This window comes from Thunnus maccoyii, chromosome 16 (genome assembly GCF_910596095.1).
Source record: "Thunnus maccoyii chromosome 16, fThuMac1.1, whole genome shotgun sequence".
Classification (NCBI taxonomy): Eukaryota; Metazoa; Chordata; class Actinopteri; order Scombriformes; family Scombridae; genus Thunnus; species Thunnus maccoyii.
This window is the reverse complement of record NC_056548.1, coordinates 17,985,207-18,009,822: the sequence shown is the minus strand read 5'-3', so window position 1 is coordinate 18,009,822 and position 24,616 is coordinate 17,985,207. Positions and strand designations below refer to the sequence as shown.

General features: G+C 39.7%; 3 protein-coding genes across 10 annotated transcripts; 2 read left to right on the top strand and 1 right to left on the bottom strand.

Annotated features, from left to right (window-relative positions):
* Positions 1-1,555: 1,555 nt before the first annotated feature.
* Positions 1,556-13,968, bottom strand: arel1 (apoptosis resistant E3 ubiquitin protein ligase 1). 4 transcript variants are annotated; one of them, XM_042388017.1, is made up of 22 exons: positions 13,887-13,968; positions 12,848-13,075; positions 12,211-12,379; positions 10,378-10,598; positions 9,695-9,766; positions 9,131-9,357; positions 8,693-8,930; positions 8,391-8,560; positions 8,013-8,193; positions 7,525-7,769; positions 7,351-7,428; positions 7,121-7,262; positions 6,892-7,013; positions 6,708-6,783; positions 6,375-6,484; positions 6,083-6,262; positions 5,618-5,743; positions 4,994-5,123; positions 4,830-4,888; positions 4,643-4,732; positions 4,376-4,551; positions 1,556-3,880 (listed from the first exon to the last, which is right to left on the bottom strand). In XM_042388017.1, the coding sequence occupies exons 2-22, from the start codon at positions 12,993-12,995 to the stop codon at positions 3,778-3,780; spliced, it is 3,063 nt and encodes a 1,020-aa protein (XP_042243951.1). In that variant the 5' UTR covers positions 12,996-13,075; positions 13,887-13,968; the 3' UTR covers positions 1,556-3,777. The 4 variants fall into 4 exon arrangements, with proteins under 4 accessions (XP_042243951.1, XP_042243952.1, XP_042243953.1 ...); XM_042388018.1 differs by lacking the exon at positions 13,887-13,968 and adding an exon at positions 13,570-13,867; XM_042388019.1 differs by lacking the exon at positions 12,848-13,075 and having other exon boundaries at positions 13,887-13,960.
* Positions 13,933-17,902, top strand: fcf1 (FCF1 rRNA-processing protein). The gene is made up of 8 exons (XM_042388027.1): positions 13,933-14,027; positions 14,647-14,711; positions 14,907-14,978; positions 15,065-15,213; positions 15,357-15,429; positions 15,534-15,621; positions 17,376-17,470; positions 17,634-17,902. Exons 1-8 carry the CDS (start codon positions 14,025-14,027, stop codon positions 17,680-17,682), a joined length of 594 nt encoding a protein of 197 aa, XP_042243961.1. The 5' UTR covers positions 13,933-14,024; the 3' UTR covers positions 17,683-17,902.
* A 506-nt stretch (positions 17,903-18,408) lies between these two features.
* Positions 18,409-23,973, top strand: vash1 (vasohibin 1). Of its 5 annotated transcripts, none has more exons than XM_042388026.1 (8): positions 18,409-18,685; positions 19,216-19,444; positions 19,963-20,051; positions 20,510-20,566; positions 21,052-21,126; positions 21,378-21,759; positions 22,312-22,421; positions 22,636-23,973. In XM_042388026.1, the coding sequence occupies exons 2-8, from the start codon at positions 19,223-19,225 to the stop codon at positions 22,706-22,708; spliced, it is 1,008 nt and encodes a 335-aa protein (XP_042243960.1). In that variant the 5' UTR covers positions 18,409-18,685; positions 19,216-19,222; the 3' UTR covers positions 22,709-23,973. The 5 variants fall into 5 exon arrangements, with proteins under 5 accessions (XP_042243960.1, XP_042243959.1, XP_042243958.1 ...); XM_042388025.1 differs by having other exon boundaries at positions 19,193-19,444; XM_042388024.1 differs by having other exon boundaries at positions 19,027-19,444.
* The last annotated feature ends 643 nt before the right edge of the window (positions 23,974-24,616 follow it).

Genomic DNA, 24,616 nt, shown 5'->3' with positions numbered 1-24,616 from the left:
AGAAGAACCACCCATAAATTGACTCCCCTAGGAACTTGGCAACCCCGAACCCCAAAACCAAGCTGCAGTCAGGTCTGGACATGTTTATGGAATAGTACATGGAAAATTTGTCAGAGAAACATGTTTTCCCAGGGAATTAGTATCATCAGATGAATTTACAAATATGCACAGTATTGTTGTTGAGCGATCTCCCGCAGGTTCTCTGGGGAAGGAGAACCATTCCAACATGGTACATTACTCTTAGTGAACGCCAGAGGATGACTTTCTGATTTGTGGTCCCTCTTTAGCAAGCATTCCTGGGGGAAATTTGAGAGAGCCCATTATGCAAATCCACAGGTGCATGCCAAGACCAAATAACTGGACTCCTGCCTCCAAGTACTTCAAGATGCCTTTCTGACTGCTCCTGATAGTGTTCAGACCACAGTGTGAGGAGACACGCCAGGAACATGTGGGTGTAGCGTGGAGGGCCATGGGGCCTGCATGTCCACAGCCTTCGAGCAAAGCAATTACAAAATGATTTTTACTTGTGGAGTCCATTATGACACTGTATGACTCAGGAAAATAAACATTCACTCATTCAAGAGTGAGTTCCTATCACATCATGTGCTGATATGGCTGTCAGTTGTGCCACCATCTCCATGTGGTGAAAGAAGAGGGAGCCTTGTTTTCCATTTCACTTCTCAGCAGTTTGGTATGATCACATTCCACACACAGCAGAGCTTTTACAAGATCGATTTCATTAAGTCCTCAGCTGACGTGAAACCAGAAGGTTTGAATGAACTTTGTTTATTTTCCTATGTTCATGAGGTATGTATTGTATGTGTGTGTGGGGAAATGAGAAAAGTCTCTAATGGAGGGGATTCAATTTGGCCTGTTCTCTCTCTACGTCTGTGTTGACGACTTCAAGTGTGGAGGGTCAGCTGAAGACAGGAAAGCCCCTCATCATTTAGTGCTGCTAAACTGTCCCAAGGGATGACAGCAGAGAAGGCATGCATCCCCTGCTTATAGTGAGTTCATGTCCCATGTAGAGCCACTGCCCCCTTGTGTTGAAAATGTGTACTCTGCATGCACTCTGAAACTTCGTCTTCTACTCCTTTCTTGATGAAGCAATAAACAAAAGAATGTGTTAAAAAATGAGAATGTCATTTGAGGTTCTTAGATAACAGAATATTCTGCACTTTGGAGGGAAATGCAGTCAAAAACATCAGTTTCTGCCTACAACAACTACCACACATTCCCAATCTGTCAGACCACAATATATTTTTTTTAATGCTACGGGGCTCCTTTAGATTGAAGACTGTGTCCCATTAGAAAAGATTTTTGTCTGTTTGAATTAAGAAGATAGCAGTACTAGTGCCACAAGTGTTACAAGTCATACATCCTCTTCTGCTCAATCTAATTGAAATTATGTCGGGTACATCATATATGATCAGCACCACAGGCCACATCGCAGTCCAAAATCCAGGTCTTAAAAAAGGTGTGTAATCACTTTGAGCCACAGTGTGTAAAACAATACAAATATGCTGCACATAAACTTGAGATAAAATGCTAAGAATTGAGTCCATCATTTTTTATTCCCATAAACAAAGGACCTGCAGTGCAGAGAATCTTAAAACATTCATCAGCAGAGGCTTGCCATTTTAAAAAAAGAAAAACAAAAGCACCCCAGCTTCAAAGTCATAGGCAAATATTTCACAATATCTACATTGCTAAAAGTTCCAAGTCACACTCAGACCATCTAATCTAGAAACCATCCCCACATAAAACAGAGTAGTAGATGGTCATGAAAAGCAAAACACTAAACAATAGAAGAAGACCATAAAACTAAGAAAGATCCTTCATGTTTGTTTATGATGGCAGTCTCTAATGGGTTTCAACTAACACATATTTTGATTAAACTACCTTTACTTCTGATACATGTGATGTCAGTCATTGGTATTGGTGCTAAATTTTCATAAACACTTATATAACGTTTTCACTCTTTTTACCCTCAGTACATCAGGTTAGAACATTGCACAACCCAGACAAACACAGACCCATAAACCCACCAACAAACCCCTTAACACTTTATAAAGGCCAACTAAAGCACAAGCGAACGTTCATCACGTCCCATTAGCTTTGCTGAGCCAATGCAATAAATCCCAACCTGTGGCAAATAACACCTACATCTTTGCCTTCAACAGGAATAAAGTTCCTCTTTTACTGCCAACTGTGAGAATAACGTGAGGAATGGAACTGCATTCAAAGTGCTCTGTGGGTAAAATGAGCATATATTCAATTTTAAATACTACTGAGAAGATTCATAATCCATTAACGTTTCCTTCTTGCGTCTGCCTTGACATGACTTCTCCTAATGCTCTATAAACAGTAGACAGGCAGCACACACTATTACAAATGGCTAATGAACATGTAAACTCTGGAACAGTAAAGAGACTGCTACACAATTATGAACAGAAAAAAAAAGAAAAAAACCTCTGTTGGCTCAGGATATTGACAACACTAACATTAAAAATAAATAGTTTTACAATTATATAAAGAAACAAACAGGGTATATTCTCAAATGATATAATGCTTTCGTATACAGCAGATGCGAGACAATATGGCTACGGTTGTACAGTCAGAACTGGAAGGAGGCAACTATGAACTGTGTGTGTGTCAGAGGATGCATAGGTGGTTTAGGAGATTCTGAGGTAAACCCATAAAAGGCTGTGAACGAAAAGTAAAAAGTATACAACATATATAACAAAACTGCTTTTGTTATATATGAGCTCTCCTCAACATTTACATCCAACCAACGCACACATCCACAGTTTACCCGCATGTACTGGTGAGTAAAGAAATATTACTATTATCTATTGTTGTCAGCTACACTTCTCTCACCTACGCACCTCTCTGGATACAATCAGAGGCAAAGGGCATGAATAAGGCAGGTTAAAAAAATAATCATAACAAAAACATTTACCGCTCCAGACAAACATATTTCCAATAGTATGGGTCAACACAAATATTTTTTCCAAGACACAATAAGTTAAAAACATGTATAAACAATAGAAATTACTTGGCTTCTTTTAAAACCCATTCATCTCCGACAGAAAAAAAAAAAAGTTTATAGAAATTATATAAACTCTTCACCCAGTAAACGTGCAACAATAAAGAAATCAGATCCCTTCTCCTTAAATGTCAAATCAAAAAAAGGTAATAAGATGAAAACCTATGTATACACACTACTATGTACAAGTACTGAAATAAAAGAGTGATATTATATATTTACATACACACATCAGTCCCTGATCGATTAAGGCCAAAGTGCTGTATATGCACACGTCACCCACATCACATGTAGGCTGCTGTTGCACTTAAGTGTTCCTCAGTTTGCAAAATGCAAAAGAAGCAGTTTATACAGTAATACTCAAGGCCTTTGCTCTAACATCATTTGTCTTTCTAACATATAAAACTAAGCAAACTTCAGCATTAAGAAATAAAATTAGCCAAAACCTCACCTTTTTCAGTAGTTTGTGGTTTCCTTTTTTACAAAAAGCAAGATATTTTATATACATACAGTAGCACAAGAGTTCATATGATGAGTCCTGATTCCAGCACAGCTGTCGGGGACTTCCTGTAACGCCCTCTCATCCTGAGAGAGTATTCAGAGGGAGTCTGGGTATTTCTCTGCCAAGAAGCCCAACGGTTAAATGCAGATGAATGCAGGGAACCAGTGCACCGGAGTGGGCAGTGCTGGTCTGGACTAGTGGAAACACAGTGCCGGTGATGGAAGAGTCAGAGCATGCCGAAACCCTCACTGCCCTCGCTGATGGCCAGCTTCAGCATCTTGTGCAGCTCCTCATAGGAGTCATAGGTAGGGAGGCACAGCTGGTTAAAACTAGATAAGAGAAGAGGACCACAGAGTCAGACACAGGTAAAACATTTATCCAACATTTATACATATTCTGCATAACATTTATGCAGATGTTAATGACAAATGACATGAAACCTGAACAGTGAATTGATCCAACATATGGCGTCCTGCTGCCGTGATACTAAATGTGTATACATTCGCGTCTGAAAATAATCCTCAACAAATGCACTATTTTCTCCTGTTTGAGTATCATTTGTTCAAAACTACAGTGCCCAGCTGTTTTATGAAATATCTGGGCCTTTTTTAAAAAATGAAACTAAATATTTGTGAGCAGTTTTTTCCATTTACAATACAAACCAATGAGCTTGGGGCTGAGAGCCACAGACAGGGTTGGGACGAAGAGACGAACCAACGGTTTGTTGTTTTTGTTGTTTTCATGGGATTTGTCGACAAGAATAAAAATACAGCATGACGTAAGTCTTTTCCTTTACGTATATCTGCCTGTGTTTTCCTTCTCACCAGGTGTGTGCAGTGGGCAAGGTGCTGTGTGTGGGAGCAGCGATGATCTGGAACGAGGGGCAAAGGGTGTTGAAACCCCCGGGGGGGAGCTGGGAGGATCCGGTGGTGAACTGCAGCAGACGAGCCAACTCCTCCTGCGTGAAGCTGGACACCACCGCCCAGAACCACTTCATCACCTGTGGAAACAGAAAATCAACACAGCTCAGACATTTTCACTGGTGTCCCGCTGTTAAAAAACAGTTGAGGCAGAGAATTTCCATGACATACTTTCTCTCTGAAGTGCCACGATCCTCCAACAATCACAGCGTGGGCCTTGAAGTCTTGCACATTTATATCACCAGTGCCACACATCAACAGCTGAAAAGATTAAAAATAAAATTTGAAAAAAAAAAATCATTATCCGACCGAGTTTTAAAGGATTTCAACAAGATTTCATTTTAATCATCACACATACCTCCAACTCGTTCTCATCAAATATGGCCAGCAGGTTTTCTGGAACCAGTTCATTCAAACCTGCAATTGATCAGGAAATTACAATAATTATGAACAGATTACCGGAGATCTCGAATTAGAGGAATTGGCAAATATGGCAGAGTGCAGCTGTGCCGGTTTCCTTACCTTTCAGGAAGTGTTCCACCTCATCTCTCACCTGACTAGCCAGCCTATACTGGGCCAGCAGGTTGAGATAATGCATCTTGTTTTCATTGGTAACAGCGATCTGAGCTCCCCCTGATATCAGCTCCACCACCTGCAGAACAGAACACGTGTCAGGACATAAAATGTCAAAATATATAAAACAACAAAAAAACATAAAACAGACTAGTTGTTTTAAATTCTGTAATTGTGTTTGTCTCAAAGAAATTGTCTGACAAGCATGTGATTGGTTGGCACACACCTTTGAGTCTTATTATAAATACTGGGCAATTAATTTAACAGTAAAAAAAACAAACATCTGTGTGGCGCACAGCATATGTATCCAATTAAAAAGAAGTAGGCTGGAATCTGTTTCATCATGGGGTGTTATACAGCCAGTTATTGTGTGGGATTTTACAATGGAGCAACACAAAAAAAAGGGCCACAGATGCCAGACTCTACTCATCCACCACCACTCCCCCTCTTTAAGAACAACGAAGTGCTTGCCAAACAAGCAATATGGTTTCTTTTGTTTGGTTTATTGCTCCTATCTCTTGTGAAATTACATCAGGGATAAAAGGGGAGGTCCCTTCCAAAATGTTGCCTCACCTTCTCCAGCTGTCCTGACTTGCTGTACTTCTCCTCCGCAAACACCAGGTCCATTTCACTCACGTCATTGTTTAGGATGAAGCAGACTTTAGTTTTGTAGAACTCCTGGTCATCCGTCTCAAAGTACTGCGTGTGGAAAATATAATGAAAACACAGGAAAATGACGTTTTTTAAATAAACATGGCATTTCGTCTTCTCAGTGGAAGGATAAAAAGATGATTGGGGCCACTTTATTTCTGAGCTTTGAAATCATAATGAGTTGGATAAACAGCAAAACACACTGGCTAGTTCTCCATGAAACAAATAATGCCAAAATACAAATCAGGTTTCTTGGCTTTGTGAGGAATGTCAAAGTGATGACACAGACCAGCTGACACCACAAGGTAAACAATGAAAACATGACTTTCCAACTTCCATGGTATACGTCTTTTCTGCGGGAATGTACTGTGTTCCATTGTTCCATACCTTGTAGTTCATCCTGAGGCCAATGATTTGAGCCAAGAAGGAACGCGTAAAGCGAGCTCGCACCAGCTGTTTGTAGGACCCACCCAAAGCAGACTCATATAAGCACTTCCCTACGACGCGGCCCGCAAACTCATACATCTTCAGACGCAGGTGGGGTTGTCGGTCAGCATTTGGGTGTACCTGGAAAGTGAAGAGCGATGTTCTTTGATTTTTATAGAACTGCGTGTTTAAGAGGACACTAAGCATCCCAATGATGATTTGAAAGGGGAGACGGTTGTCGAGACTAACTTACGAGGCCCTGGTTGTTGTCGCTGAAGCGGGTGAACAGCTGGTTGGAGGTGTCAAAGAGGGTTTTGCAAATCAGTTCAAACCACTCCCTGCGGGGCCCTCCCCAGTCCAGAGCTGCAGAGCCATGTAAGAAGGTTACAGAAAGCAGTGTGATCACCTTAATGAATTACTGTGACAGAATGTCTGAAACATTTCATTAGGATGAAGATATTTTGGTCATTGGTACAAAAAAAGGTAAAATGTCTAAAATTTTCAATGTTGACTTAGAACTCATGAATGTGACACACACTGAAGACAGTCTAATGCTCACTCAGTTATACTCTGATGTTTTGCTTACCTTCCTCATCCTGAAACACCACCTCAAAGTTCTTACTCCAGTCTGACACAGAGAAGTTCCTTGTAGCCTTAAGAGACTGAGCAACAGCAGGAGGGACAGACAAAAAGAAGAATGAATTCTCAATGGGGTCACATGATAACTTATCATATGGAAAAGAAGAAAATATGTGACATAAAACACTCACTGAATCTAGAATTGAGTGTCGAGTGATTTTTAGGCAGGTCTTGGTGCGAGGTCTCTTGGAGTGGATGTGCCTGAGTTCACGTTGAAAGAAGTTCACCTTGTCTTGGAACGTTTCAGAGCCACCTGTGGACAATACCGTCACATTACAGTTACTGTCTACACAAAACAAAATCAGTATTCACTAAGCGCAGCTCAAGGCTAAAAAGTAATCACATTAGACTGAAACACACCAATGTTTTTGTGCAGGAAGCGGATGAAGGTGGCAGCCATGATGTTCCTGTCTTTGCAGCTGAGCTCCACAGGAGGCTGTATCCCATCATCCACCACTAGAGTTAGGTATTTGTGAATGGGGTCAGGACCATGATAGGTAAACTGAAAAGAGAGCAATAGAGCCAGTCATTCCCCACGCTACGGTAGATCTGTTCTAAAGGGTTTTTGACAGCTTAGCAATTCTACTTACCTTCGTTCCTGGACACACTCGAAAGGTAAAAAGGCGCCACGGAATAATTTTCAGGTAGAACTCCTTCACGGATAGTTGCTGTTTGACAAAAAAAAGTCCAAGTCAACATCCACTTTTTAGATGAACGCATGTTGCTACTTTCTTAAATCTAACCTTAACATGCTGGCCACTTACCTTTGGCGATATGTAACAGTAGACCTTTTTTGGTTTCTTGACCTTCTCAGGTTGTCCCTCCACAGGAGAGTCATGCTCATCCTCCTCGTCTCCCATGGAGGGCCTCCTCTGAGGAGCCAGTAAAGAGGAGGCTGGTAATTGCCACGAGGAACTGCTGTAGTTCCCATTGCTGTAAAGGTATGCTTCAAAGTAGATGCTGATGCCTGGAGTGGACACATTCTTCTCCACGCAGGTCTTCTCATTCTCTGCGAGCCAGGGAATATGAGAATTAGGCTTTAAAGACATAGGTTAGAAGGAAAACCACTCTAAATTCAGGGATATGAATATCACAGATTGGCAATTTATTACTCTTATAACCAAAGTAAAAACTCAAGATGATGGCCTTACTACTTACTAGAAAAATGTGGATATAAACATTAAATATCTAAATTTTATACCAATCCAATCAAAAGCTAATATATCAACTCTAGCATGTAAAAGCTGCTCACCATTGAGAACAATAATGTCAAATTCCCCATTACTGAGCGGCTGGTCCTTGTAGGAGATGCGGGCCCTGAAACAGCCGGTTTTCCTCAGGGTCAGCCTCAGCAGAACCTGGCACTGCTGCTTGTTGAGTGAAACTGACTTACTGTAACACCCTTCCAGACTGTCATCATCCACTGTGCCCAGCTGGAAAAACGGGAAAACAAAAATGAATCTAAGCTCAGAATTGAAAGATTACTGTTAAGAATCTGTTCTGCTATAAAGCAAAGTGACTGTGCAATTGCTAACAGAAGGGTGAAAATAAATGCTGGCTTTCATTATTTACAATCATAATCAGGAAATAAATCTTCACATTACGGTATAAAGGATAATTGTTCCCTTACAGAGTGCACATGGACGCTGTAGTTTGCCTCATCTGTGAGAGATGTGGAGTTGCTGGTGGGGTTTCCATATTCGTCCCTGGGCTCAATCTGCAAAGTATGCTGTTGGCCATTTGTTAGCACCAGGGTAGAGAAATGGTAGGCTATCTTGGTTTTGGATGGGACAACTGTACCTAAAGTAGGGGGGGGGGGGGGGGGGGGGGAAGAACAGAAAAATACTAATCAGCCAAAGTAAAGATTGACTTTTGTCAGTGGTAAGTGGCTGAAAATTGTAAATCAGCTACAAACTTATGTGTATATTATACCTGGCTGGAAAATCTTGTAGTAAGGGCTGTAGGCCACATTGAGGCCACCCAGCTTGACAGCAACTTCATAGCGTCCGGCTTTCCGCACTGTGAAGGCCACTTTGACTATGTTGGACTCTGGTTCTTGTAAAACTTCCTGTGTAACAGGGATGTCCAGAGCCAATTCAATGTGGGTGATGTTGACCCTCAATCCCACAGGCCGATGGGCTGGGAAAGGCTGCCCATTCTTATAGAACAGCTGAGAAGAGAGAGGTAATGAAGGATTAACACTACAGTATAATTTTATACTGAGGACACACAAGTCAACTTCATATCTCAGAACATTCAAATACTCTTGACATTGCTGCATGCTTAAGACATTTGTAAGCATTGTAACTAGACCAGAGACAAGTATTACATCTTTGGCTATGACACTTTAGAAAAAAAAAAAAATATTACTTGGACTCTGAAGCTCATAGTCTGCCCCACTTCCTGCGGTTCCTTCCAATCCCAAGACACCTTGCAGGAACGTGGGTCCAGGTAGTTGCCCCGGACATAGTCGTAGATGCTGCGGTCACCGCGTCGCCCTGGATCCTCATTCTGTAGGAAGCTGACCACCCTCGCAGCAAGCTCACAGAGGAACTTGATGGTGAAGACAAACGCTATGATGGAAACAGTAATTCCACCTGACGCGAGAAGGGAAGAAGTATAGTATAAAAATATTACTGGAGCATGTGTTTGCAACAAATGTATGCTCTTTATTTGGTTTTGAAATAAGTGGCTTCACTGGTTAGTTGAGAAAAATATTTAAATACAGCAAAGATTCAAGGTTGCAAACAACAGGTTTACAACAAACCCTTGGGCTATACAAATACTATAATGCAATTTGTGAAACCGGTAGTACCATGTCGCTGTTGTACAATATATGCTTGCAGAAAGAGTAAGGCTGAGACACAAAGTTGCACTCCCAGGACAAGCAATATGAGCCCAACCCCCAAGCCAAACAGTTACAACAGGACTCACCAATCACGTAAAACATGAGGTCCCTTATCAAGAAGCACAGTGCCACAGTACAGCCAAATATGAGAGCTCCCGCTGTAAAGACAGGTCATTTAAATTAATGATTGAAATAAAGACAATACACACTTTGTGCAATGAGCCTGCAGGGTACACTGTGATGGTTGAACTGTGATTCTTTTTATTAATTACAAAAAGCCAGAGCTGGACATTGTCACTAGTAAACTGATTTACTACCAAGAAATGGTGTAAATTAACTGGCCAGTTTTGAACATAGGTACACAAGTTGCACATGAAAATCCTTCTCTGTGCAAGAATACCGATCTAACCAGGTTATAGTTGTTTTCTGTGAATACTGTAATTTAACAACATTTATATATTATTCCACATTTATCCTAATTGTGAGGGTATGCTGTGTTTTTATCAGAGAGAAAAGACAGAAAAACAAACAGATGTTGGGTTATACAAAGAGATGATGCAACACTGAACTTCTCCATTACAACACTTTTAAGCTATTTTCAAATGATCTGTGACTCTTGTAGTAAAAAGATTTATAGAAACACATAATACCACTTAGCATCAGTAAAATCCACCTGAAGTCACACATTTTACATTTATATGAACCTTGACACTATGCAGCTGTGGTAAACAACCCAAGCTGAAACCCTTTCAGCGCAGAAATATCTTACCAATTGACCACTTCTCATTCAGACGCCTTTCAGCAAGGCTGTGCACCAGCCGGATCTCGTAGTCCTGGTCACGACTCCCTCTGGACGTCTGGAGGATCTTGATGCCTGTAGACAACTTTATGTAGTCTTCGTAATAATATCCCCAGGCAGCTAGAGAGAGCTGCAGTTGATAGTCAAACTGTGATAGGTCATCCAGATTCATACAACCCAAAGTCTTCAGTCTGCAGTGGAAAACAAAAGTGAAAGTATATGAAGTAGTTGATTGACGAGAACTGCCTACTTACTTCACAATTATAGTCTTTGGTCATACAACACTACCGTCACTACTATGTGTTACTTCTCGTCTATTGAGCAAGACTGACGCTTTAACTCCAGACAACAGACTTTCCCACACACAAAACAAACAATAGTTTTTGCTCAACTCTTTACAAGAGTGCCCTCGATCTTATCAGCTAAATTCCTTAGTTTCATCAACAAGGAGCAGAGAGAGGTGTGGCATGTTGCATTTGGCCATATCATAAAGATTTAAGATAAAAGTGGTGTTCATGAGGAAGATTTAATTACATGGATGAGTCTAGATGAGCATAGTAGAGAAAAAACTGCTTACTTGATAAATGGTAACCATTAAAACTACTTCCTTAACAGATGCAATTAAATTATTGTAGCACACAAAATTATCTCAATAATTACTGAAATAAGAGGAAAATCTTCTAGCAGTATTATCACTTATTTCAGTGACTAAAAATAACACTTTTTTTTAACATTTTCATTTTATCATGCATTTTAAATCCAACACTTAAAAATCTTAACTTTTTACATAAAAATAAATGTGTGATTTTTTCCATGGACACTGTCTCTGGCAACAAAGCTAAAGTATCTACCATCACTTTTTCCATCTTACGCTATGTTAAATGTGGATTTACTAGCATGCTGCTGAGTCCAGTTCACACTGTGCACTGTGGGATATTATCTACCTTGTATTTGCTGATGATTATTGTGATAATGATGGTAATTGAAAAATAAACTTCATCCTCATTTTATTTGGGTATATATATATATCTAAAGTCATGAGAGGCTTAGATGAGTCTGCAATTTTAACTTCCACATTTACAGTACAATATCTTGAGCCAGTTAATGAGTGCAAAAATCATCTTCAGTTACAACACAGTTAGTTGCTGAATTAAATACTCAACCATAGTTATGTGAGTAATTAGAATTTAAAGTCCAGTCAATCAAAATAGCAATCGAGGCAGTGATAGCATGCACCATGACCTTCAGAAATGTGAGACTGTATCACTTTAGAAACGTTGAACAATCTTCCATAAAAACAAGATACTATGTTTTTGTGACACATGAGTGACCTTTAGAAACATAACAATTGACTTTGTTCATATGGAGGTAGAGCACACAGGCAGAATTTTGATGAAGTGATAACTACTTGTCATAGCTGGTTCTGATTGCATCAATAGAGAGCATGTAACACACACGCACAAACATCTGCAGTGCAGCAGGGTCTCACACTAACAGTCTCTAAAGAATACTTTTTACTGCAGTGACTCTGAAACACTGCAGCCTCCACATCTCAGTGTCAGCAAACTCAGCTAGTCGTGAATGGAGAGGCTGCCCTCAAGTGGACATAAATAAACATGGTCTGTGTTAGCCAGCATTAAGCATGACAATAACCACTTAACTAATGTGAGGCATTAAAAAACTATGCCAGGCAAAATCTACATTTATGACATGCCAGCAAGTAATTGTTTCTGAAAAGAAAAGCTGCTCACGATTGCATGTGAGATTAATGTAAATGTAAAGTTAAGACCTGCCATTGCTTACGTATGGTAATAGTGCTCCAGGTTCTGGGAACAAAGCCACTCCTGGAAGGCAAAGTCTCGGAGCAGCTGGATGTGGGCCTCAGCAATTTCCCTCCAGCGCTGCTGTTCCTTTACCACCTCTTCGAGACGAGTCAGTACACTCAGACTCAGTTCCTCCAGTGTGTGTACATCTGGATGACACATGAACAGCGCATAAAAATCCCCATGCATAAACTAGCCAGCAAATCAGTAATGCCTCAGCACATGCTTAAATTGTCATTATAGTCTATTATAACGAGAATTTAAGTCTGTGCTGATTGTTCATGCATGCCACATGTATCTCATGAGTCTGAGTATTCTGTATTCAAAACCAAAATGATATGGGTCAGAGCAATAAGAAATACAATCTCACTGCATTAAACATAGCTAAAACCGAGTTAAACATGACTCTTATCCCTGGTATTTCTGCAGAAACTCTGTCAGGTGCTGGTTAAGCCATCTTAACCAGTAAATGTGTTTTTTTCCAGCAATAATAACCTGTCCAGCAGAAGTGTCCTTGTGCAGGTCACTGAGACTACACCTGCTTACTTCATCCTGGAGATGATCATCAACCAAGTTGTATTGGTAATGTAAATCTCAACTGAAGACAACCCACTGACCTTCAAATAAGTGTCTGTATTGAGAAAGGCTATGTCCTTGGAGCCATTCCTCAATCTGACTTTCTTTGCCTTTCTTCCAGCGCACTTCCCAGAAGAAGATCCACGACACAGAACAGAAGAGGAAGGTCAGGAAGAAGCGGCGGTCCATCAGACCATCTTTCAGCCTTCACTCAGACCCCTCTGTGCTCACAGGAAAACTGCCACTCACAAGGGGGCAAGTCAAATCTCCTACGGTGGAAGAAAAAAAACTGCTTCAGGCTCCACAGAAGGAAACAGCTAGACACAAGTATTGATTATTCTAGAGAGGAACACTAGTCAAAGAGATGGAAAACAACTAAAACCCTTTTTGGGAGCTTCAGCTGCTCTGCCAACTCAACAAAGCATCAATATTTAAGTATCATCTCGCAGAAGTGTTGGCTGATGGAAGAATAACATTATCAGTAATCCACAACACTGAAATATGCATGAACAACTTGGCTAAAGAATGTCTCACCAGCCTATGTTAACAGTTAACCCCGGAGACAATCTACCATCACAGAAAACCACGATACATTAACATTCAAATCCCAACAACAATGGTCTAGAGGATGCTGATAATTATGAGCTAGACGTGCTAACCACAGTCATAAACAACCACACAGCCAACTAACTAACCTATCCAAACAGTCAGCTTTAGTAATGTTCGCCGTGCTTGAATAACATTTCAAAACACCAGAGAATACCGTCAAGATGCGTAACTGCAATATCATCAATCCTCGCTTGTCTGTTTACACCTGGACCTGCTGTTAACAACCGTTAGCATCGTATATGACAAACTGCTACTAGCGAACGGAAGCACAACAGCTAACAGCTAGCAAAGTTAGCCAACAATGTCAGCGGGATTTCAGAAAAGCTCGTCGCTAAAACTCGGGCAGTTATCAAGATTCACGTCACAACATATTCACAAGACACGACTTGTAATAATACAGCCACACAGAGCAACACTCTGTTATTGCAAAAAAACACCCTTTAATCCCGTGATATTAAACACTGTATCTACCTTCGTCTCTAGGCATTAGCTTAGCAACCGGAACATGCGCAGAAAACGTGTCGATTTTTTGATGACGTCACGAGCAATCGACACACACGAGGGGAAAGCAAAGCGGCTAACGAGCTCTGTCTTCTTAACATTTAAAGCATGGTATGTAATTTCTAACTGTGTCATATCTACAGTAGGGTTGTCTTGATAATTGCTGTCCTTTAAAGTTTGATATTTTGTATATTATTAACGAGGCATTGAAGCTTTTTGGCAGTCAAGCCACCGAGCTAAGTTAGCTAGCAGTAAGTAAGCTGAATACCAGAGCACGTATACATACAAGCATCGGCAGCTAAACATGAGTGGTTATCTAAATATATTTTAGAGTCATCAGTCTAAATATCCTGGTCAGAATATTTGCTGTAGCACTTTCAGATTCACTACGAATGAAAAGTGCAATACAAATGAAATGCATTATTGATATTGATATATTGTTATTTTAAATAAATTAGTCAAATGTTGGCAATAGAACAACTTCAGTAAGTGCCAATTGATTAGATTAAAGCTACTTTTGTTTTTCTATATTCTATATTTCTATATCTTCTATTTTGTCTCGTCATCAATAAAGTGCTTGTGACAGCATTGTGTTGTGAGCTGGATTCTCCCTCTCACTATCCACTCACATAATTTGTAATTTATTCTCCTGCTATTGAACAACACAGTATAAACTGTTGGTTGTTATCTTTGTGTACCAAGCAATTTCTTTGTTATTTTGTCACTGTAGGGGAAGCAGAAAACCAAGAAGTTTGCTGCCATGAAGAGGATGATCAATTTGAAAGATAATAGACTGTGAGTTATAGTTTTTTTTCATTGTTTTGTTTTCCAGCTAAAGTCACTTACTGTTTAACCATCTTACTTCTTCTGTCCAACCTTTTGTCCCTGCTAATTCTCACATATAAATTCAACAGAACAAACTAGCATTTATTAGCTATGTTTTCATCTTAAAGATCTGTGCAAGAACTAACTCCTTGTTTGTTTTTGTAGCAAAGAGAAAGACCGCGCTAAAGCAAAAGAGAAAAGGAAGAAAGATCCCTCAGAGCTTAAGGAGAGAGAAGTGTAAGTTGGCCACACAAAAGCTTTAATTTTATCATGAATAGTGATTGATGGCTCTTTGACTTGATTTCTTTTAACTCTTTGTGCAGGCCAAAGTACCCGTCATGTCTGTTCTTCCAGTACAATACTCAGCTTGGTCCACCATACCACGTTCTAGTTGATACCAATTTCATCAACTTCTCTATCAAGGCCAAACTGGACATTGTTCAGTCTATGATGGATTGCCTGTATGCCAAATGTAAGCACCAATAAGCTGTCGTCCAATAATAAATATTAATGACAAATTTCAACATCATTATAATACATTACAATACAGTGATTCAGTACGATGATTTCATAATAACATAATTTCCAAATTTGTTTGTATTTTGTCCAATCCAGGTATCCCATATATAACAGACTGTGTGATGGCTGAAATTGAAAAACTTGGAATGAAATACAGAGTTGCACTCAGGTACAAGCAGCTTGGATTTCATGTTAGCTGTTCATTGTGAGCATGAACCTCTTTTTATTGCCTCTAGGTTCATCTTAAATTGACATTTTCCCTTGTTTTTGCAGGATAGCCAAGGATCCAAGGTTTGAGCGCCTGCCATGCACACACAAGGGAACATATGCTGATGACTGTTTGGTCCAAAGGGTAACGCAGGTAATATACTTAAATGTTTAGTTGTAGCTGTGTGGAATGTGTGATATTAAGTACAAAATACTTATATTTTGTATGGAAAAGTAGACAGATGACAGTGAAAGCTATTCATTATCAGAGAGGGCATAAGTAAATGTGTACAGGCCTGCATTGTAAAAACTGTCCATCTAATCAATATTATTAGAATTCATCTTACTCATAAATATCTTGTAAACAAGACATAGAAGTTTTCATACTTATATTATTATTATTTTTAGATCGTATGTGATGACCAAATGGCTGTACCACATTCAATTCAATTCATTTCATTTCACTACAACTTTATTTAGCCCTGTAAAGGCAATTGTATGCAGCAGCTCTCCATCCCAGATCAACAGATACACACTGACAGTTCATGAGAAAGAAAGAAAAAATAATGTTAATTACGAATCTACAAACAATGAAAGGCTATGAACTCAAAAAACAAAGATACAACAATGCACATGTTAATATGTGTTTACAGATTTAAGTCATCTGGGGTCATACTTGCAAAGTGTGTCCAGAAACATGTCTAAAATTGTATATGCAGAGAATGCACTACATGTCCAAACTGACACATTAGTCCAAGAGCATAATGCACAGACTGACCCTGGAGCACAGGTGGTCTGTATCACATCTTTTAAAATTTATCACATTGTCTTCTGTCACTAGTGAGCTAAACACACACTCAAAAAAGGTTGAAGACAGCAGTTGGTCTTTATAGTTTTTACTTAAAGCAACTGTGAAAACAGTATTGGACAATAAATTAAATGATGGTGCTCACAAATTAGAGAAAGATACTATAAACAAGAGTTACAAGGAAACTGGATTCATTAGACTTGCTGTAAAATTGGTCACAATGTCCCTCATGACAGTAAGAAACAAAAATACTGCCAGAGAAAGTTCCTATATAAAGTAATAATTCAGTAAACATGCTAATAGTCCACAAGAGTAAAAGCAAAAATACTCAATGCCTAGCTGTATTTTATTTATAATATTATTTATTTGGATCCCTGTTAGCCACTACCAAGGTAGCAACTACTCTTCTTAGGGTCCACACAAGTAAACATTACATCATAACGCAAAACAATAATGTGATCAAATCCAAGGCAAAGGGGAACAACAACAAAAAACAAACAAATTAACAGTTAGCTTTACTTAAAAAGCAACACATTAGCCTCCAACAGCTAACACTAGCTTAGTAATGCCAGCTATAAAGGCTAGCATGGTTAGCAGTAATTCAACTGATCCCATAATTATACAACAAGGACATTTAGGGGCAAGATAAAAGAAGCTTTTCAGTATTTGCTTGGTCTGGTTTGACAGAAGTCTGGATGTAACAATGTCAGTTAAACTGCTATGGAACTGTATAATAGACACTAAATAGTTCACTCAATAGTAATAATAACCATAGTTGCGTCATCACCATCAGCTTTAGAGTCGCAGACAGTTATTTTCACATCTTTTAAAATGTGGAGCTTTGCATTGTGGGATTGTTAGTAGAAAGTAGTATACATGCCATGGACACTACTTTTTTTCATTCCATTGTGGACTTTTTGAGGGCACTATATAGTGGTAATATTTACACAATCAGCATTCGGGCACTCAAATAAAATGGCAGAGGGTTAATATAGTGCACTATATAGTAAACGGAGAGGGACTTTGGACATAGCCGCTGTGATATTTTGGCACTGAGAGGGAGATGCACATTAAAAGAACATTAAAAAATATTTTCACAGCACAAGTGTTACATCCTGGCTACTGTGGACAGAGATCTAAAGAGGAGGGTCAGGAAGATCCCTGGAGTGCCCATCATGTACATCTCAAACCACAGGTAACAATATCCCAAACTGTGTTTTAAATATATATATTGTGTGTGTGTGTGTGTGTGTGTGTGTGTGTGTGTGCTTTTTTTGTATAAAATGTGAAATTTTACTCCTGAATCACCAAAAACTGTGTTATACTGACTGTTTCTTTTCTTCCTTTTTATAATAAAGGTACAATATTGAACGGATGCCTGATGACTATGGTGCTCCAAGATTTTAATTTTTCTCCCAACTGAGCTGGACCTGTAAATAGACTGAAGTTTCCTGTTAAATATTATTTTTTCTTTTTATGTATATTGAAGATACTGGGCGGTTTTGAAGTTTGATTTGGAGAGAAGGGGGGATTTCTGATATAACTGCTAATTACTTTAAGTTTTGTTCTTATAAAAATGTTGTAACCTTTGGTTATTGGAAGTGAATAAATGAATTGTTGCAGAGCACATTGTCTTCAGTTTCATTGTTTTTTTTTCAGCACCTCAAATGAGTAGAGGCATATCAGCAAAGGTGCTATTTTTCTATGGGAAAAGATAACCTAGGGTTATGTTAGTATTTTAACAGTTGTGTAGCGTTTACAAGCGTCTGTCTTTTTAAATATCCTATTTTTAGGTTCATTGTTCATATTACCGTGGAAGGGTGTTTTAGTGCTCAACAAAGTGGAAATGGGAGGGAAGAGGTTTATAAAGAGCTACACAACAGTCTAATGTGACGTTGAGATTAGAGCAACAATGAATATAAACTGATGGTAAGAATGTTTCTGCAAATTTAGGTTTTTTAATTTATTTGTTATTTTTTAAATAAAGATCTGAAGTGTTTTTTTCTTCATTCTCTCTGCACGTTATAAAACACTATACCGCTGCAATAGTAAATAAAAACAAAGACAAAAATGTGTATTTTGGCACAGTTTCTAACCTACAGTATTTCAACATATGATAAGCGTATTTGTAACGGAAAGCACCTGAATGCAGCATTTGTCACAGCTGAGATCATCCCTTAAGTAGAGAGCATGCGCAGTCGACGGAGGTCTGGGAGTGTCTGTCTGAGCGGCTCGTTGGACGTGAATCCAAGCCGCAGTCACTGAAGCCAAGAGCATCTTCCCGAACAATGAACCGGCTGACATGGAAGGAAATCATTTACTGAAACGGAGATGAACTGGACGTCTAAGGAGTGTCGGGAGATGCGATTGTACAGCAACACTGATTTGCTGGATTGAATGACCTCTAACGGTACTGGGAGTTAGTAATTTCTAATACTTTGTTGTCTGCAGAGTCAATCCTCTTATAGACTGCAATAGCAGTGATAGCGTTATATTAACGGGCTTGTGTTTGCTTGTTGAACACTAACAATATCGCCACTATAAGAGGCTACACATCCTATGGATATTTCACCTTATATATTTATTTTCCTGAATATGTGATTATTGAATGGCCTGTAGTCAAATAGATTCATCCCAAAGTGTTGAGGAGTTATATTGCAAAGTCATTGGATATTCGAAAAAAACAGTTAAAAATTAACTTGAAATCATTTCACCTGCTTCAACTATAGAGGCTCGTTTTATTCACAGCAGATCACCTTTACAGTAAAGACACCACCTTTGAAGCCTTTTTGAGACACTGGTGCCATAAGCTGCTGGATGTCATGAGTTGGCCATCTGTTGTGGGAACCTACTTAAACCTGCAAGCAGATTAACCAGTGAAAGGTCCAAGGCATCAGTCAGGACATTTCTGTGCCAGGAATCTGTCGACTTCCTTTGCAGAGGAGGGATGCTGAGGGCCACTGAGGGCTCAACGGAGGAGAGAGATGAGGAGCAGGAGGATGAAGGCGAAGAAGAGATGAGGGATGGAGGGGTGCCTTTCTATGTTAACAGAGGAGGCCTTCCGGTGGATGAGGAGACTTGGGAGAGGATGTGGCGCCATGTGGGTCGAATCCACCCTGATGGTGAAGCTTTGGGGAAGGGGATCCGGGGCGCCACTGACCTACCCAAGGTAAAGTTCTGAATATGTAGTTGCCGCTGATTTACATGTGACAGGAGTATCTGCTTCTGTACTGTGCACTTCACACTATCCACCTGCAGCTTACACATAGTTGAGAAACAATTTACACCCATGTGCTGTGGGGAAATATTGAGTTACAGTGCTACTATGCTGTCCCACATGACAAACATACTAAAAGCCACATGCCTCTAAATCCACTATAAATGATTACTATTGCTGATTTGTTTTTTTCCTCCAGTGTCATTCCAGTAGTAAAACACAATGCATGTTTTGTCCAGTCTGTCATGCAAAGTATGTTTGCACTCTACAGATGTTTAAATGAAGAAAAATGGTACCTTTTATTCTATTTTCATGAGCGTGGCTGAAGAGCAATTAGGATAATTTTGCCTTTAGTTGCACTGAATGGAGAAGAGCGCAGAGGTCAAGAAAAGAAAGAGTACTTTTCCAGCTGGAGTGAATATAGAGATTGTATAATGGTTAAGCAGTTGTTTGGATGCTCTGTCCCACAGATTCCAGTACCGAGTGTGCCTACATACCAACCTACCACCACTATCCCACAGCGCCTGGAAGCCATACAGAAATACATCAGGGAATTACAGTATCCTTTGGCTAAGTTGGTGAAAAAGTGGCCAATATTGAGTATATTTGAATGTTTGTTTTATAATTTACACCTTGTAGATTAGTGTGTCATTCACTAAAACATTCCGTATTGCCTTAAACTACTTTGATGATTCATGGAGTCAATAGTAGTACTAGAAAATAATGGAAGTATAATACTAACAGATTGCCTTTTCTCTCATCCCATTGACCCATTGTTTTGGCACAGTTTGACAAATATGGGCCATGCATTAGAAAGTAGGCAGCAGTAGATACTATATTCTATATTAAGCAAATGCATGATTTTCATCCATAATTAACCAACCAGCTATGAATATTATAAAGAACTCTACGTCGTTTTTTCACCTCTTCACTGCATGCAGCAGAGTCTTCTCCCAAGGCAGTTTCACATTACTTCATGTTGCTCTGTTATGCTATGACCTTAACTCTATCCTGCAGGTACAATCACACCGGGACACAGTTTTTTGAAATTAAGAAGAGCCGGCCTCTTACTGCGTGAGCAACCTTTATTTTTAACGAAGGACTGATTGTTTGTGCTTGGCTTGTGGTTTTATTTTACTGTTTCAAGATCTGAATGTCCAACAATGAGATGTTAGACTCGCAAAGCCTTATGGCAGTAGTCACAGGATGTCAGGAACAATGTTCGTTGATTTCTTATGGTTTAGCCTGATGCCTGATGCATGTGGATCCGCTGTATTCCTGCTTTACTTCAGGGCTTTGTGAGTAGGAACAGACGATAAAAAGCTAGACAAGATCTGCGTTGCCAGCGGAGGCCTGGAACGTACTGTACTTTTCCTGACCTCACTTTATTAGATTTAGTAGCACATAATTTATCTCCCTGGCTCATGGAAACTGTTTTTCATTTGACTAAGTGATCAATAACAGTGTGTTCATGTCATTTGTAGTGCATTCAGCGGTGTGCTTTTTTGTCACAGAAACAGAGTAACAGTGGTACGCTCTTGTTCAAATTTTCCGCACAGGTTGATGGACATCGCTAAGGAGATGACACGTGAAGCTCTGCCAATCAAATGCCTGGAGGCGGTGATCCTGGGGATGTATCTTTACAGCAGCATATTATGTTGCATGACATTTTAGGTGCTATGATGTCTTCATATTGAATTGTTGTAGGTTTGCATGATCATAAAACCTACAACAACGGCTATGTAGAGGCAGCTTTTTTTTAACATGTGCACCAAACAGAAGTGGTGATGAGAAATGTGTTCTTTTCGGCAGATTTACCACACATTGTATTCCCCAAATTTGCTCACGATTTTCTCTATTTGCTCCTTGACCGAGCTTGGTACAGTTACCTCACCAACAACATGCCAGGTGTGGAGCGCTTCCCCCTCAGCTTTAAGTCTCATTTCTCAGGAAACTTCTTCCACCACATCGTGCTGGGAGTTCACAGCGGGGGACGCTTCGGCGCGCTGGGCATGAGCCGGAGGGAGGATCTCATGTTCAAGCCCCTGGAGTTCCGTACACTGATGGACTTGGTGCAGGAATATGAAGGAGCCTACAAGGGTTACTGGCACACCCTGCGAAAGGTCAAGATCGGCCAGTACGTGTCCCACGACCCTCATAGCGTGGAGCAGATAGAATGGAAACACTCGATACTAGATGTGGACAAACTGACAAAGGAGGAGCTGCGGAAGGAGCTGGAGAGACACACTCGAGACATGAGGCTGAAGGTACAGTGCAGGGGTAGTTCGGACAAATAGTATTTAAGTATCTGAAGTCTCACTTAGCTGCTGACACCAGTACAAGCCAATGAATCTCTTGCAGGATGAAAAACAATCGCAAGAAATATAATTAGTCCTCAGCAGATGGACTACCCTTCCTGACTGCGTATTAGATTTCCTTTGACGTGCTGTTTCTTCAAGCATGGTGACACTGAGTTGACCTGCTATCTGAGGAGCTATTTCTCTCAAACGATCTCTCTCATCACCTCTCATGCTAACATAATGAAAGCAGCCTTGATGTCGAGCTCTGTGTGTAATAAAACTAATGTGATGGCTCGACTCTGCTCTGTCGTGCTTCATGCATGGCCGGCTCAATCCATCAATAGCCGATCGTTTACATTGAGTGCTCTGCGCAATCACATAGAAGACACAGACAAATTTTAGCCACTGACACCATACAGTGACGACATAAGCATAGTTCAGCTCACTCGTGTGATGTTTTAAAGTGATTGAAATCCTGATTAAGATTGTCTTTTTTGTGTTTTTTTTTTTTTTTTGCAGATAGGAAAACCTGCACCTCCCTCTCCCACCAAAGACAGGAGGAACAGCATGGGTTCACCCCTCAGAGGACCGAGCAGCCCCTTGCGCAGGATCAGCCGTGTTGAGAGACGGTATGATTCATCATGTGCTCTACATGATTTTGTTTTTCACCAAAAATACAGGCACCATAGCTGTTGATGGGAAATCTTTGTTGTCAGTGGAAAATATTTGGCCTACAGCTGTCTTGTGATCTAAGGCAAAGCAGAAGTAGTTTATGAATTAGTCACAGTTTCCTTCTTATGTGAATAAAACTGTTGTCTCGTATTTTTGTTTCTTTGGTTTCAGCCCCTCCGGAGAGAAGAAGGCTTTGGAACAGAAAGCATCTGGAGACATGAACGGTTATCAGATTCGAGTCTGAAAAAGAATTTTTAGATTGTGAAGTTACAACAAGGTACCACTCATGCTTTTCACAAGGCCACCACTGGCCTATTCACAGGATGCAATGTTGAATAGGTCACCAGCAACTTTTCGTCCCAAAACAAACGTTTGCATTCAGACTCCCACCGTCTGTGTTGTCAGAGGCTTTTTCTGGAGCAGTTACTGTGCGTAGTAATTGGTGCTGGCAATGTTCCCAAATGATAAAAAAAAGAGGGTCAAATGTGCAGTAATTTGTAAACATTTTTAACAACTCTACTCAACTTCCCCAAAAGCTGGGAAAGACTACCACTCAGTGTAAATGTGCTACAGGACATATCATAGATTTTTGTGGTGTTATTATGTTTAACAGAAGCTCTTAAGGCTCGTCAGCAATCTGTATCGTTATACTGTAAGTGTGCAAATACATGTAATGTAATTTTAAATCCACTTAGGCTCTTGCTGGGCAGCAATTGCTTGTGTAGTGACTAGTTTGCAAACTACCGTTGTGCCTTGTATGAAAACTCAAAGAAAAGAAAACACTTTTTTTATATCCAATCTATTATAGTCATTGCCTAACTGAACACAAAGCAGTGTAATCTCTGCTCTTCTTTAATTACTATGAAATAAACAGTTTGAGACGTCAATACTCAGAGGCGAGCATGTTTAGCATGCTGTTGACTGTGATAAGTTATCTGAATATGGGATTGAATAGACAATATAGCTAAGTGTAAGAATATGAAAGCATCTGTTGAGTGATAATATGAGGAACAGGAGTTATTCTGGCTGCTGAATATAAAAATAATTATCAACATGACTGATGACAACGCAGCTGACTGACCTCATCTGCATTTAATGTAGACGCAAAGTACTGAGTCAGTTTAATTGTACTGTATAACTGCTTTATATATACATTGTTTCTAACTTTTATTTGTAGCAACTTTATCCAATATTTCACTTGCCTTAAGTGGTATCCAAGCAACTGACTTCCATTTGAGCTAAGGTGTAAAGAAGTTTGTTTACAGCACTTTTATCTTTTTGTATTTTTTTTCTTTTTTATTGGGATTTGTGTCATTTTATACTTCGTCAATGTTGGTGATCACCAGTAGAGCACTTAATATTCAAAACACGCTGTTCTGAATACTTTGCCACAGCCAACATTTTTAAGTGTACAGTAGGTGTATGTTTTCATTCCAATATTCTGTAACACAAGTTGTTTCGTACCATAAGTTGATTTACAGGATCACAATAAAGGTTCACTATGATTGTGGCAACACAGTCTTGTTTTCTTGTTTCAAAAACCTTATTTGAGTATTGGTCATCCCAAGAAATATACAATTTAAGTATTAAACAGTTGGTAATGTGTAATCAGTTGTTTTGGGGTAAAGTGCCAGTTTTCTGTCAAACAAATGTTCAAACTGGGCACAGGGCGTCCAAAACTGAAGGGCAGTTTTTGACTGACACCGAGGTAAACGATAACGAGAGCAGAGTAAGGAGATCACCAAAAACTACCCAAGTTTACAAAAAGGAAACTTGACACCAACAACACTATAAAAGGGAAGCATAACCGTCTGAGTGCAGCTGAGACTTACAGCACAAGTCAGACCAAGTGGGACAGATTTAATATCCACCACGTTTCATTTAAAATTTGAATGTTGAAGCGTTACCAGGATTTGCCACAGCCATGTAAATAAAAGCGATAGTGTGCTGCTCTCATGATCAGTTTACTGTTTAATGGATTAAAGTCCACCAAAGTCCACTTCATCAGCAGCAATCAGCTAATAAAGCTTAATGGCTGCTGCATTCAATGATACCAGTCAGCAATGAGCCGAAGGTCACATATGGGCTGTATGTCAGGTACAGTAAGAATACTGTGATCTTAGTACTGCAATACAGCAGTTGAAGGAGATAG